This window comes from Pongo abelii, chromosome 8 (genome assembly GCF_028885655.2).
Source record: "Pongo abelii isolate AG06213 chromosome 8, NHGRI_mPonAbe1-v2.0_pri, whole genome shotgun sequence".
Taxonomy (NCBI): Eukaryota; Metazoa; Chordata; class Mammalia; order Primates; family Hominidae; genus Pongo; species Pongo abelii.
The window spans coordinates 83,948,966-83,964,424 of record NC_071993.2 but is presented as its reverse complement, the minus strand read 5'-3'; the positions used below and the strand labels follow the sequence as shown (position 1 = coordinate 83,964,424).

Below are 15,459 nucleotides of genomic sequence, written 5' to 3'. Positions count from 1 at the left end.
TTACCTAAGACAGTACCAATGGCCTAAATAACTTTCTATTTTTAAATAATTCTTCTATTATAGACAGCAAAGATTATTTTTCTTCAAATACCGCATCTATTTAACACTTAAAAATGTGTAACAGTTTTGGCTGGGCGTGGTGGCTCACACCTGTAATCCCAGCACTTTGGGAGGCCGAGGTGGGTGGATCACAAGGTCAGGAGTTCAAGACCAGCCTGGCCAAGATGGTGAAACCCCGTCTCTACTAAAAACACAAAAATTAGCCAGGTGTGGGTGGTGGGCACCTGTAATCCCAGCTACTCGGGAGGCTGAGGCAGGATAATCGCTTGAACCCAGGAGGCGGAGGTTGCAGTGAGCTGAGATCATGGCTTTGGACTCCAGCCTAGGCGACAGAGCAAGACTCTGTCCTCCCTCCCCCCACAAAAAAGTACAATAGTTTTATTTATAACTATGAATTAAGTCTAATTAGTTAACTTAAAAAATATACAAATTCAATCATTATAATTAGGTAAACTTATATTTGGAAAAACAATTTAAAACTAATGTTTTATTGAAAAGATAGTTCACACCAATTATTCCAAAACAATGATTGCCTTTGCCTATAAGGCAAAATTGTAAGAGACAGAAAAGAATTCTCAAGCAAATATGTTAAATATTAAAATAATAGCATAATTATAGCATAGAACCGGGCATTTAAGAGCAGAAAGGGTATCTATGCAACAGAAGACTTTTAAAAATTGAAAGTAGACTTACAGTAATGTATTTCATAAAACTTATGAACCCACATATTAATATAAAACTTCAACTGAAATACTAGTAGGACAAATTCACAACTCCAGGTTTTCAAAATGCCCTATAAATATGTGAACTTACCCACAGGAAAAAAACAGTGTCTTACCTCTGTGGCTAGGCTCTGGCTTGCACCATTGTCAAGAAGAAACTTGACAACTTCCAAGTGATTTTCCTGGGCTGCCATATACAATGGCGTGAAACCATTCTGCAAAATAAGAAAAAAAATGTTTGTCTGCAGCTTTCCAGAGACAATCTATTTTTCCATGGTACTGATGATTTACGCTCCAAGAAGTGCTCACATACAATAACTTTAATAATACTTTCATATAGATATAAATATTTATTAGAAAACCCAAGCACCATAGCTTAAGCTAAATTCCTGATCTGTGTAATTCAAAATTATATTTCATAATTCATAATTTGAGTATAGATCATAGTTAATAGTTCATAGTTAATAGTCCAAGTATAACTCAAAGCAATTTACCCACTTTAAAGAAATAAGTACACTCACTTAGTCATCAACCACTTATTGAGAGTCTACCATGAGTAAGTATTTTACTACATGCTATGAGAATATGAAGAAAAACACATTTAGTCATTGTAGCTCCCAAGCATCAATTATCTGTTTTAAATAAACATGTAATATTTTCACACAAAAGTAGCTGAACTAGTTTCAACTAATTCAGGGAGGAATTTATATTAATCTCAAATAGCTTCAAAGCTTTTTCAAATAGCTTCAAATAGCTTCAAAGTTACCACAGATGTGGTCCTTCAGAGCAAAAAAGAAATGCTGATTTGCATAATGGTATGATTCAATCTAATTCATAGTCTGTTTTTTTTAGGCCTCTTTTCTTTGTATTTTTTGCTAAGGTAGTTTAATGTTCAGAATATATATATGCATACATATTATACGTACATACATATGCACATATATTTAGTTTGTGTGTGTGTGTGTGCCTCTCTGAAATGTTCATCAACTCTCAAAGAATTTGGATTCAAGCAAATTAATATGCATATTACATCTTTTCCTATTAAAAATATGTTGTATATATATTTGTTCTCTAGAATAATGTATTTCATATCTATGAAATACTATACTATTTTAAAATGTTATTGCAAGATATAAGCATCAAACAATTTTCAAACTATAATTCTTTTGTTTTATTATTATTATTTTGAGACAGGGTCTCGCTCCATTGCTCTGTATCAAAATAATAATAATAAAAAACCAATGGAGTGCAGGGGTGCCATCACCGCTCACTGCAGCCTTAATCTCCTGGGCTCAAACAATCCTTCTGCCTCAGCTTCCCAAGTAGCTGGGGCTACAGGCATGCACCACCACACCTGGCTAATTTATTTTTATTTTTTATAGAGACTGGGTCTCCCTGTGTCACCCAGTATGGTCTTGAACTCCTGAGCTCAAGCCATCTGCCTGCCTTGGCCTCCCAAAGTGCTCGATTACAGGTGTGAGCCACTGCACCCAGCCAGTAAATTCTTTTTGAATATACTTTTCAGAATGCAGTTCTATTTAACTGAATGTTCTAGAAATTTTATTGTATACATTATGCAATTTCAAGGAATAAAAGTAAATATATTCTAAACTAAAATGCTACCAAATATTCAACCTTTTGTGATTCAAAAGGATTAGGTTCATTATTATAAATATCAACTACTATATGATTATCTTACTTATCCATAAGTTCAGCCTCTGGTAAACACACTGCTTTTGGCTTATAACTGAGAATTCGAAAGTAAGTTAAAAAGATCCTCGAGCAGATAAATGTGATGCCACATAACAAATCCACCATGGCTATGTACTTATCATAGAGTTCCTCTATTCTACTTCCTCTATTTGGCACAGAATTGTAACAAGTTAGGTGATCTAGTTGCCAAGCTCAAGATTAGAAACACGAAATTAGAGGCAGTGGAATGCAACATCACATTCAATCTTCTTCCTTTTAAATTGTCTACCTGATAATATCTCTGGAGCCCACTGTTACTCTGTTTTATCATGAAACATTCTACCACATTTAAACACGAAGCATGGAGTACTTGGAACACTGTGGGGTGTGTGTGTGTGTGTGTGTGTGTGTGCGCGCGCCCATAGGTCCGTGTGTCTTTTATCTTTGTCCCTCTTCCCAGTGCTATGACGCTATGAGTGAAATTCAAAGGGAGTTTAGGATTATCCTCATCATATTGCTATTTTCTCATTTTCTAATTGGACCAAAATGAAAGATCATTACATCTTTAGTTAATTTAAATATTCTTTAAGCAACAAAACAAGAAAAGAAAAGGCCAAAACCAGTATGGCTTTTTCTCATAGCTAAACTAGGTACTAAGCGTCTATCTTCCCTCATCAAGTGCTCTCTCTGAAAGCTGAAACTTCCAGAGGGCAGGTTCAGATTTTTAGAAGTTTTTTTTTTGTTGTTGTTGTTTGTTTTTTGTTTTTGTTGAGACAGAGTCTCTCTCTGTCGCCCAAGCTGGAGTGCAGTGGTGAGATCTCGGCCCACTGCAACCTCCACCTAAGAGGTTCAAGAGATTCTCCCACCTCAGCCTCCCAAGTAGCTGTGACTACAGGGACGTGCCACCTCGCCCGGCTGATTTTTGTATTTTTAGCAGAGGTGGGGTTTCAACATGTTGGCCAGGATGGCCTTGATCTCCTGACCTCATGATCCATCTGCCTCAGCCTCCCAAAGTGTTGGGATTACAGGCGTGAGCCACTGCACCCGGCCTTTTTTTTTTTAATTCCAAAATAAGTGTTTTTCTCTCAGACATGAATATCAACAAGATATTTATGTCAAGACAAGTAATGCCAGTTCATTCTCAACGTTGGGGTGGTCTGCTGTGGTCCAAGATTGCCTAAGAAACACTAGTCTATCCACACATCTCTGGCTCTAGTGAATGTCCACTGTTCTCACAGTTTCCTTCCAGAACCAACCATTTCAGAATCCATGAAGAAAGCCCAGACTCAGGCACTGGGTTTTAAGGTAATGCTTTCTTACAGACCTGGAGCTTCTCGAGAGTTATTCTTAAGAGGCACAACTCTGAAACCATTCTACACGCCCTGTTTTACGATGACAGAAACTGAGATGCACAGAATTAGGACTACTTAGAAATATTTGTAGACAACAGCCACAGCAAGATGCAGCCCTGTAATTAATTGTTTTCCTTTTCCACAATAGCTTTCCACCTTATTTTTGAGTGCTTGCCATCCTAAGATTATTACCTGAAAGTTGGTCATTTTCTGAATAGTTACATACTTCCTTTTTTTTTTGATTTTTAAAATATTTGTTTATTGATATATAATTTGCATATCATAAAGCTCACCTTTTAAAAGTGTACAATTTAGTGGCTTTAAGTATATTCATAAAATTGGGCAACCCTTCCCACTATCTAGTTCTAGAATATTTTCATCACCCCAAAAAGAAGCCCTATACTCCTTAGTAATCACTCCCCATTTCCCCCTAGTAACCACTAATACACTTTCTCTCTCTAGTTTTGCCTATTCTGGGTATTCCATATAAACAGAATTATACGATATCTGTCCTTGAATGGTCTGATACTATTTCTTTAATTTTTTTAAGAGATAGTGATATGGTTTGGCTGTGTTCCCACCCAAATCTCACCTTGAATTGTAATAATCCCCAGGTATCAAGGGTGGGGCCAGGTGGAGATAATTGAATCATGCAGGGGTGGGGGGGGGAGGGGTGTGGGTAGGCAGTTTCCCCCACACCATTCTTGTGGTAGTGAATAAGTCTCATGAGATCTGATGGTTTTATAAATGGGAGTTTCCCTGCACAAGCTCTCTTGCCTGCCATCATGTAAAACGTGACTTTGCTCCTTGTTTGCCTTTCACCACGATTGTGAGGCCTTCTCAGCCATGTGGAAGTATGAGTCAATTAAACCTCTTTCCTTTATAAATTACCCGGTCTCGGGTATGTCTTTATTAGCAGCATGAGAACAAACTAATATAGATAGGGTCTTGCTGTTATTGCCCAGCCTGGTGTGTAGTGGTGTGATTATAGCTCACTACAGCCTTAACATGGGCTCAAGTGATTCTCCACCCTTAGCTTCCTGAGTAGCTAGGACTATGGGCATGCACTACCACATCTGGCTTTTTTATTTTTATTTTTGTGAAGATAGGGTCTCACTATGTTGTTGAGGCTGGTCTCAAACTCTGGCCTCAAGTGATCCTCCTGCTTTGGCCTCCCAAAGTGCTAAGATCACAGGCGTGAACACTGTGCTTGGCCTTCTTATGCTATTTCTGCTACCTATATTGATAAAATGTTTTTGGTGAGTGTTTCATGGTGGAAATTTCAATTTTATAGTGGTCATTTGTAGTGCATGGGTGATTGTTTTATTTTGCTTTAGTTTTGGTCACCAGTGCCCACACACCCATTTCCCCTTCAGGACAATGTCACCCCCATTTTCTATCAGAGAATTACCTATTCCCCATTATGCAGGTAGGACTTGTCCTGGATGGACTGAGACAGAGAAGCTTGCCTTTCATTAATTACAGGGTAGACACACATGCAGGCTATCTTCTGTTTTCTCTTTTAGGTCCACCCTTGATTCTCCCTCTCCAGCCTTGATTGACCTGTAGGAACCAGGTCAAAGGGCAATCCTACTCTCTTGCTTCTCACTCTGTTCTCCCACTCTCCACCCCAGCTATCCGGTTTCCAAAGCTTTCTGAAAGCTTCTTTAGCTTTCTATTCTCTGTGTTCCTCAACTAATTCTAATAAATTCCCTCTTGTGCTTAAGTTAGTTTCTCTTCCTGTAATTCAAATAACACCCCCAAATTACAAATTTTATGTTTCAAGAAATGGTCAAGACATGAGAACACATACATAACAATTTAGTTATGATTCTAGAGAGAAAATTTGAAGCGTTCTTTGGAAAGACTGAATAAAAATATTGCCGTCACTCCCTAGCTCAAAGAGGTTGAGGCACCATTAACTCAATGTGTTGTCATTAGACAACCTAGAGCCATAACTGTTTGCTGTGGCATGGCACGTGGATTGGGAGAATGGTCAGATTTCAAAATAAGAGAAAAAAGTACACCACTGTTTTTATAATAATTTCCTAACTTAGAACATTTCCAAAACAAAGCTAGCTAAAAAGGAATATACGGGTGCCCAATTTGCATTTTCTTTTCTGTAGCAACAACAGATTAAATTCTCAAAAGGCAGAGCAGCTTAAGATGGAATGGATATGCTATTTGAAGTCTGATTTTATCCAATATATTCAATACCTTCTGCTCTGAATGTTTATAGTGGTGCTATTATAAGCATGCAAATCTGCAGACTTATAATTTTGTAGATAGTACTGAGGCATGCTAATACACATCAAAATAAAATAATAAGTATTCCTATGACTTCATTTGGAGAAGGGCTTAAATTTCATCCATGAAATTTTTCTACTCATTCTAGTTTTCTATGGCCAGCCTTTGCACATCATAAAGTGCTGTTTTAAACTAAGATGTTAAGGGTATGGTGAAAGATTTGCATTGATTCATATACGTTACTAATTTTCATGAAGGTCAGTTAGATTAGAGGTGCGATATAAGGTCACAGAGGCTCAATCTGAACCATACCCGAAATCTCATACTTGTACAGTCTAACTTTGTGAGGATCCGACTTTCCCACCATAGGGAATATCAGAGTACCCAGAAAGACCAAGGAGGCACTGGCTAACCAGTGCTGGTAATTCCGAGCACAACTGTAAGTAACAGGCAATTTCACATGTTCTTCTCCCTTACTGCATCATCAGTGTGGAATGCGTATAAATTGAAATTAGAACTGATTAGGATTTTATTTCAACTGCAACTTCTCCCAAACATTGCCGATCCAGTTTAAAACTACGGCTACTCTAAGCATTAGTCAATAATGGATGTGATGTTTGAAAGGAGGAGGTTGATTTTTTCCTCCCTTGAGAAAATAATAAAAGAAATGAAAATGGATTAAAGAGTTTTCCCACTATCTCAGAGCTTAAAACTACCTAGCCACATTTCAGTAAAATATTATTGGGGTATTTTGAAAAACATCCATTTAAAAGCATGATGCTTCTATTGTAGTAAGCTGGTCTGTATCTCTCTCAAAGTACCATACTTGTTGCTATTCAATTTTACATCATTCATTTCTGGAAAAGCGTTATTACTCCAAGGGAACTCTCCTAGGGAATCAGAATAATTGTCACAGATCATGTAACAAAGGTCCAACAACAGGGAACTAGAATGAATTTAGAGCGAATATAAAAGAACCATGCAGTTGGAAGCACTGTGCAGTTCCTTTTCTTTGACTCTGACATTCGATGGCATCAGAGTTACCATTGCTATGTCAGTAGTAAGCAGGGGAGGAAGTCACTACAATTCTGTGAACCCATAAAAAAGAGGAGACTCCCAATATCCAAAGATAATCGTACTAGAAAATCCTGGTAAAATCAAGTGCATTTAAAATGGAGAGCAAAAGGCCATAGTAAATAATTTTTTAAAGTTTGATTCAGACTTACTCTTAAAAGATAAAACTGGAAATTATAAAAATAGGCTTATATGATTTAATAAAATGTAAGTTATAACTGGATTCATGTATAAGTTCTCAGAATGAACAAAGACTAAACCAAGTGTTACTTGTCCCAACAAAATGATACATGTTGACATTCTTCACTTTTTAATTTTCACAGCATAAGCAAAAAAGACCATCTTTTGGAAGAAGTATTTGCCATCCAAAGATCTCACTTACCTTTTTGTCTTCATTTAATCTATGTATTTTCAAATCATTCTTATATGAAACCACTATCAGGAAATCATCCTAACTTTTCACATGCTTCCTAGCCTAATACTGCCAGAGTGCCACATACCCACAGCTCAGCTGTGCACCCAGAAGTTCTCCAATATCACTTTCCTTGACTTCAGGAAACTTTGTGTCTTTGTCAAAACTTGCAGTTTTGTTCTGCAATCAATTTGTTCAATATCCAACACCCCTGGGTAGACACTGACAAATAAGGATGGAAGTCAGCATTCGACTGGAAGGAATGTTTGAGTGGGAACCAGTTTTAAATGCGGTCATGTCCTTAGTAAATATTTTTAAATTATGATGATGTTTGCTTTCCTACATAACCTGTCTGTGGAGACTCAAATAATGAATACTTGAATAATGAGGACCTATATTTTTAAACAAAATAAAGCAAAGTTAATTCTTTTAGATTCAAAGTCTATCAAATGATAACCTATTGGTGTTCCTCTTAGAAATTCAAGAAAGACCATGTAAGATTTATAGGAGGACCTATGTTCATTACAAAGAATATGAAAATTTTTATTAAACTTGAGGACTTTTAAAGTTCCTTCTGCCTGTTTTCAAAAAGATTGAACCTAAGCTAGCATCATAAAGTAGTGTAAGACCCTGCAGTACAGATACCCTTTAAACATTTGTGTCTATGACTAGTATCTTTTATAGATAGGCTGCTTTAAAAATCTCTCTCTCACACTCATATATATTGCAAATGAAAATACATATGAATTTAAATAATCTGCAATAATTTAACTTTATCTTTTTGAGACAGAGGCTTACTCTGTCACCCAGGCTGGAGTGCAGTGGTGCAATCTTGGCTCACTGCAACCTCCACCTCCTGGGAACAAGAGACTCTCGTGCCTCAGCCTCCCAAGTATCTGGGATTACAGGCATGTACCATGATGCCAGGCTAATTTTTTTTGTATTTTAGTAGAGACAGGATTTCACCATGTTGGCCAGGCTGGTCTCAAACTCCTGCCTCAAGTGATCTGCCCGCCTTTGCCTTCCAAAGTGTGCAATAATATAACTTTTTAAATATAGTTCTTAAGTATTGTGTTCTTAGAGGACATGTGAACTAAGCAAGCACCTGACCCAAAGAACATTGTTTGTAAATGATAAGAAAATGTCCGTGGCATGGAGTTGTAGGCTTACCTGAGATTGTGCATTGACATTGGCTCCATTTGTAACCAAGACTTTTACCACCTCTGCTTGTCCAGCCAAAGATGCGATGTGCAATGCTGTGTTTCCTTTCTGTGAAATGAAAGTCAAGATATATCAACTCATTGATCTTTTGAATTTTCCTGTTCTCCCCAAAGAGAACAAATTTGACAAATATCTTATGAGAGTTGTGCCCCCATTCTTACTGACGGCTGAATCCTCACAGAACATGGCGAGTAGTACAAAAAGCATTAGATATGCGATACTGACCTTTGTAGCTGCGTCCACATTGGCTTCTCTCTGCAGCAGCTCAGAAACAACTTCTACGTGGCCTTCTTTGGAAGCAAGGTGGAGAGCGTTCAACCCATTCTGATTAAAAGTAAAGGAAAAGCTTTACTCAGCAGGTTGAAAATAGAGCAGTAAACAACCGACCAAGAACTCCTGAGATATCATAAAGTCCCACCTGATGATCACTTGCATGAGTGCAGTGCAGGAACTTGAATCTTGAATTAGGAATCAAAGTACTTCAAAACTGGATGAGTTGTTCTGTTATCATTATTTACTAACTTTTAGAAATTAATTACTAAGGGACATATGCTGACATTTCTGAATGTTCCTCTAACAGAGAATAATTTGACAATGACAAGCTGGTAAAATTCAACAGAAAAAAAAAATTCACAAAAAAATAAAGTCTTTAAGGAGTTTGAAGTCTGGATTTTTAGAATTTTAAGTAAAAAATTCAATAATAACTCCAACTAACCTGATTGCAAATGTTGATGTCAACTCCATTTTTTATGTAGTCGAGGGCCTTTTCAAGGTGTCCAGCTCGAGCTGCTCTTAAGTAACTTGCATTGGCATCAGACTATAATAAAAAAGAAACACATTTTGATGAAAAATGAAGGAATATGCATGTTTGTAAACTATCCAGCTAAAGGTCCAAACTAAAATAATTGAACTCTTTTATTTCTAACATGAAAATATGAATAAAAGTTCTTTGTACAAAGAACCAAGAAAAAGACACATTTTTTAAAAGTTAGTTTCAAGGGTACAATGTTATCCCTTGTGTGATGTCAGCATTCCTTCTGAATTGAGAGAGAAAATTTCCTACAATGTATAGGCACCCTAAATCAACACACAATTTCCAGAGGGAAAAGAGAAATTCTATAACTTATTGATAATTACATTATGAAGACCCCACTATTTTCTTGTAGCAGAAATGTAACATCTATTCCTTTTATCCATATCTACCACAGCAATTTTTTCAATTAATAGATTCAAAATGGCATTATTCTTCTTCTTAGAGACAGGGTCTCACTCTGCTGCTCTGGCTGGAGTGCAGTGGTGCAATCACAGCTCACTGCAGCCTCGAACTCCTGGGCTCAAGTGATCTTCAGCCTCAGCCTCCTGAGTAGCTGTGACTATGGACATACGCCACCATGCCAAGCTACTTTTTTATTTTTTAGAGACAGGGGTCTCGCTGTGTTCCCAGGCTAGTCTTGAACTCTTGGCCTCAAGCAATCCTCCCACCTCGGCCTCCCAAAGTGTTGGGATTATAGGCATGAGCCACCATGCTTAACCCATTTTATGTTGTACTTAATAGTCTAACAGAAATTTGCAGGCAATGATGTTCTACTGGATTTTCCTACAGTACATAGCCATATGTAGGAGCAGCAGCAGAAAGAAAGACATATAAAATTTTAAAACAAGACATGTAATTCACTCATTGAAAGCTTGCAACATTGAACTACTGCTAAACTCTAACATCTATAATTTCATAGTTGAAACCACCTACTAATGAAATCTCTGATAGAAAGATGGTGAGAGGAAAGACACTGCAAAGCTGGGCCTGCAAATATTTGTAAAGAAGTCTTGCTTAATACAGTACAATACAAAAGCAGGTTTTTCTGAAAGAGCAGCCAAAAACATCTTGTCACCAGTTATAAATGCAATCATGCAGGGTATGGCTTAAAAGAGAAAAATGTCTTCTTTCAGTCATATGGTAAACACCGCCTTCAAAGGATTTGTTCAAATGCCGCCTCATCTGTGAAGCCTGCCCAGAACCCCCAGGTGGAGTTTAGTTTCTCAGTGCTCCCAGCATTAATTTCATTGAACTCTCTTTGTATTTACTACACAACATCACAGGTTTTGGTATACCTGTCCTTCTTCCACCCTAAATTATGAGCCCCTTCAGAATAAGCAGAGGAGGCAGATTAAGGCGTAGGCAACTGGAAAGCAGCCAAGATGCCAGTCTTGAAGAGAGGAATGCTAACTCTTTCATGGAAATGTAATTGAGAAGAAGAAAATTCTACCCATCAGAAGGGTCTTTGGTTCCAGTGTGAGTCAATTCACTAAGAGTCAACTTGCTCAGAACCTCAGAGGAGAGGCCACTGCCTCTGGAGTCACCTGCCCCCTTCTCTTTTATGGTAATGAGCCTCTCTCAATCACTACTGTGCCTCTAAATTGGGGCTTTGACTCAGCCTCAGCAGTATTGGCATTTTGATCTGAATAATTCTTTGCTGTAGGGGACTGTCCTGTTCATTGTCCAATGTTTACCAGCATTTTCTATTGACCAGGTGCCAGTGGTATCCCCTATTTGTGATAACTAAAAGTGTCTCCAGAATTGCCAAATGTCCCTTGGGGGAGGGGGCAAAGTCTTCCTAGTTGAGAACCACTGCTTTAAATAAACAGTAACCCAACTTACATAAAGATTGTACACTTGAGGAGGCTTAACTCTTTGGCCTGTTTGGGTTGCCACAAGCCTTGACTCAGCACAAGGCAATGTGACTCCATGTGTAATATTCATCTTACTGTTTCCCCTGCAACTGGAAGTATTCTTGGCATATAGCAAGTGCCTGTAAGTTTTTTGTGAATGAATGCATCAACAAATAAGTAAATTGGGTGGAAATAACTATTAATTAAATTATTGCCTGGAATAATACAGGAGGCTTTATTAGCAGCAGCAGCAGTTTGAGAATCTGATAGATACAAAGGTGAATACCAGAGATTATAAACTAAGTCACCGAGTCAGGTGTCTGAGAGCACACATAGCTATTACTTAAAATAACATAAAATTGGAATTTGAGATAAGCATGAAAATCATTTAATCAGAGCAGAGGGTTAAGCAGATGACAAGAGATAAAGGTTCAAGTTAAACAAAGGACAAAGAAAAGTTTCCAGGGATTTAAAGAAAAACAGAACGCAGTTTTTAAAGAGGTTCACTATTTAGAGGTTAGTTTTTTGTTTATAAGTTCAGTTAGAACTAAATTAGCCACGCAAGGATGGCTCATTGCACCATAAAATATCATCTTCTTTGTGCCTGTTCAATGACTTATCAGTGAATTTGCCCAGAAGGGCTCTGATGCCGTTCTGGGAACAAATAACATCAGTCTGCCTGGATATTTCAACTGCCAGAGATAACAACTGTGAGTTAAGCATCCCAAACTCCAACGTGGAGTACATAACAACAGCAGCTAAAGAAGTTAAAAAAGAGGTATTAGAATTCAAGAAAAAAGCCTTTGAATTGATCCCATATCTGGAAAGATTTAATAATTCCATACACTGTCCATTTTGTTCTCGTTTCCTCAGAATTTTCCCATCCAAACCTCTAAAACAAAACAAAATCAGTATAAAACAAATCTTCGAAATCAGTGGTTCTCTACCTATTTGGGATCTGGATTCTTTTGAGACCAATAAAGGTGATGAATAAATTATCTTCCTTCAACAATTGCACACACACACACACACCAAATCTACATCTGCATACACAATTTGCACATAATTTCATGTGGTTCAGGAGTGCTAAGCTTGCTCATGAACTTGCATTTAAGAACTCCTGCAAGAACTACTGATTTAAGAACTACTGATACAAAATTCTCTGGTGGATGCCTTCATTAGATCTATTTCATTCAATGACCCTGATATCAAACAATTCTCTGAGATAGCTAATTGACCACCTCAGAATTTTAGGAAGTACAAGCAGAAACAGAAATTAATTTTCTTCACTTTCCTTGGCCCTGTTACATATCAACATGCTTACCACACCAAAACCATAACAACCACCCACTTCAAATAAAAAGGGGGAAAAGGTAGAGAAAAAGCAAGAAGAGGCAAATGAAGACTGCCCTGAAGAAAACTTACATCTTAGGAAGAGACATTACAAAGCCCACAGAAAAAGAACCAATAACTTCCTCCTTTTACTCTTAGCCACCGGCAAACAAAATATCCACCTCTTCCTCAAATATTTGTTGAATGTCTACTATGTGTTAGTCATTGTGTCAATATCTGGATACACATTGGTGGAACAAAATAAATGTGGCACAATAATGACTTATTTGCTTTCATTTCACAGCTTCTTACTCTCTCTCCTCTAAAATAAACTTGCATAAGTGGCAGGGCAAATATTGGATTCTTAACCATTTTCCCCCCAATTTTGCCCATAGAGAATATATTGTTGTTTATATCCTTCATGTAAAAAACACATGAATTTTGTACTAGACTCAGTATCAGTGGGTTGTATCTCATTGCCCTCATTTCACGGAATAACTAGGAGTTACTCTTAACACAGTCTATAGCTTGTTTTTTTAACCTTTTGATAACCTTGTATCAAAATAATGCCTCTTTTGATGCTATATCTAAGATGCATCCAAAAACGTCAACAAATTACTATGGAGGAAATTAGGTTCAAAGACAAGCTGGGCGCAGCCACATGGAAAGTCACACAGACAAAGCCACTGCCTAAGGAATTAGTTGCACAAAAATGAATATGAACAGGTTGTTCAGCACTTTTTTTCCTCTGGGTGACCAAAATCTGAGGAATTTAGAAATGAAAGTTTATTTTGTTAACATTTAATGTCCTGTCTACTTAGTTATTTTACTAGAAATATGAATCATGTATGTTTTTCAAGAAAATAGCTTCACGGATAGAGTCAAGCATTATTATGAATTAATCTAGTAACTCAGCATCTTTACCGGCAGTGGAATATTGATATTATCCAGCAGAAAGCAGTTATTGGAAAGAATAAGCATTTTCAGAGTGCCAACCTCAGTAATACTTCATACCTTTGACTATAAGCTAGACATGATTACAAGCACTTAATATTAACTTAATTATATTATTCATCACTTAATATGTATTAATTTTATAAGTCCTTATATTAATTTATGTAATCCTTATAACAGTTCTATTAAGTAATGTAGTGGGTTGAATGGTGTCTCCCTAAAACTGATGTTCATTAGGAACCTCAGAACATGACTGTATTTGGAAATACAATCTTTGCAGATATAATTAGTTAAGATGAGGGCACACGGGATTAGAATGGGCCCAAAATCCAATGACTGGCGACCTTATAAGGAGAGAAGTCACATGGACACACAAGAGAGATGATGGCCAAGTGAAGAAAGAGGCAGAGACTTGAGTTACGCTACCTCAAGGCAAGGACCACCAGAAGTGGGAAGAGGCAAGGAAGAATTCTCCCCTACAGTCTTGTGGAGGAAGTGTGATTCTACTGATACCTTGATTTTGGACTTCTGGCCTCCAGAACTGTGAGAGGATACGTTTTGGTTATTTTAAGCCATCTGGTTTGTGGTGGTTTACTATGTCAGCCCTAGCAAACTAACACAAGTAGGTAGTATTACTAGCTCCATTTCGTAGATAAGAAAATTGAGCTGCAGGATGAGTGACTTTTCCAGGGACACAGAACTTGTGAATGACAGGGATGCAAACTCAGTCTGGCTCTGGAGTCTAGGCTGTTAATCACCATTCTAAGAAAGGGCTTAACACGTGTTTGGTCTATTCCAAATGAGAATTCTTAGCTCATTCATTCATTCGTTCATTTTCCATCAGTCCATCCATTTGTCTATTCATCCATTGAATTAACTATTTTAGGCACTTTCCAGTATATCTTCTATGGATCAGAATTTCCTCATTGAGTTTATTGTGAGACTCAAGATCAGGCTAACAGTGGATCACCTGAAAAAATGCAGACTGGAGACCCAGTGAGTACATAACAGAGCTCTGCTCCTTTGCTTCTAAACTTTTCTGGGGGGCGGGGGCAATCTCAGGAGCCTCTTTCTACTTGATGTGCCAATTCTCTAATCTTTCCCCATTACCTCATCTTCCCAGCTACCTGGGAGCCACGTGAAGGGTCAGATGATCCTTCCTGTAGACTTCAAATTCCTTTTTTCTACTGGTGCCCTGTCTTCTGCCTACCAACATAGAAAACAAAACAAAACCCAAAATACAAACAAAGTTTCCTTCCACTTTTCTACCCAGCAACCTCTTGCAAGTGATGATCGCCTCTATTTCCCAGTGCAGTGGACTAGGTAAGAGCCAAAACACAGCTCGAATCTGTATTTCAGCTATTCCACTTCTTAGTGTTTGGCAAGTTTTTAAAAATATCTATGTACCTCAGTTTTCACAGTTGTCAAATGAGAATAAAATAACCTACTGTTAGGATAAAATTAGATAATTCAGGTAAAGTAATTAACAATGTGAGTGCATAGATAGGCACTCAATAAATACGTTTATGAGTTCTCCTTTAAATATGAAACATTTTGAAAGATTGGTTTAGGTTCACACTGACTTATATCCTTAATACTAACTCATATTTGCACTTCTGGCAATATGGTTTCTCTCACTAATCAATACTGTCTCTCTGTATAAAATCACCAATGACCTTCCAGTCATCAAGTTCTATGACTTTTAAGTTTCTCTTCTTGTAATGTT

General features: G+C 37.5%; 1 protein-coding gene across 26 annotated transcripts in view; it reads right to left on the bottom strand.

Annotated features, from left to right (window-relative positions):
* The window catches only part of ANK3 (ankyrin 3), a 701,719-nt gene that overhangs the window by 242,239 nt on the left and 444,021 nt on the right, over positions 1-15,459 (bottom strand). For all 26 annotated transcript variants that reach the window (XM_054521804.2, XM_054521780.2, XM_054521785.2 and 23 more), the window contains 4 exons: positions 9,496-9,597; positions 9,006-9,104; positions 8,730-8,828; positions 899-997 (listed from right to left, as the gene is read on the bottom strand). In XM_054521804.2, coding sequence (XP_054377779.1) covers positions 899-997; positions 8,730-8,828; positions 9,006-9,104; positions 9,496-9,597 — 399 coding nt within the window. The remainder of the gene's footprint in view (positions 1-898; positions 998-8,729; positions 8,829-9,005; positions 9,105-9,495; positions 9,598-15,459) is intronic.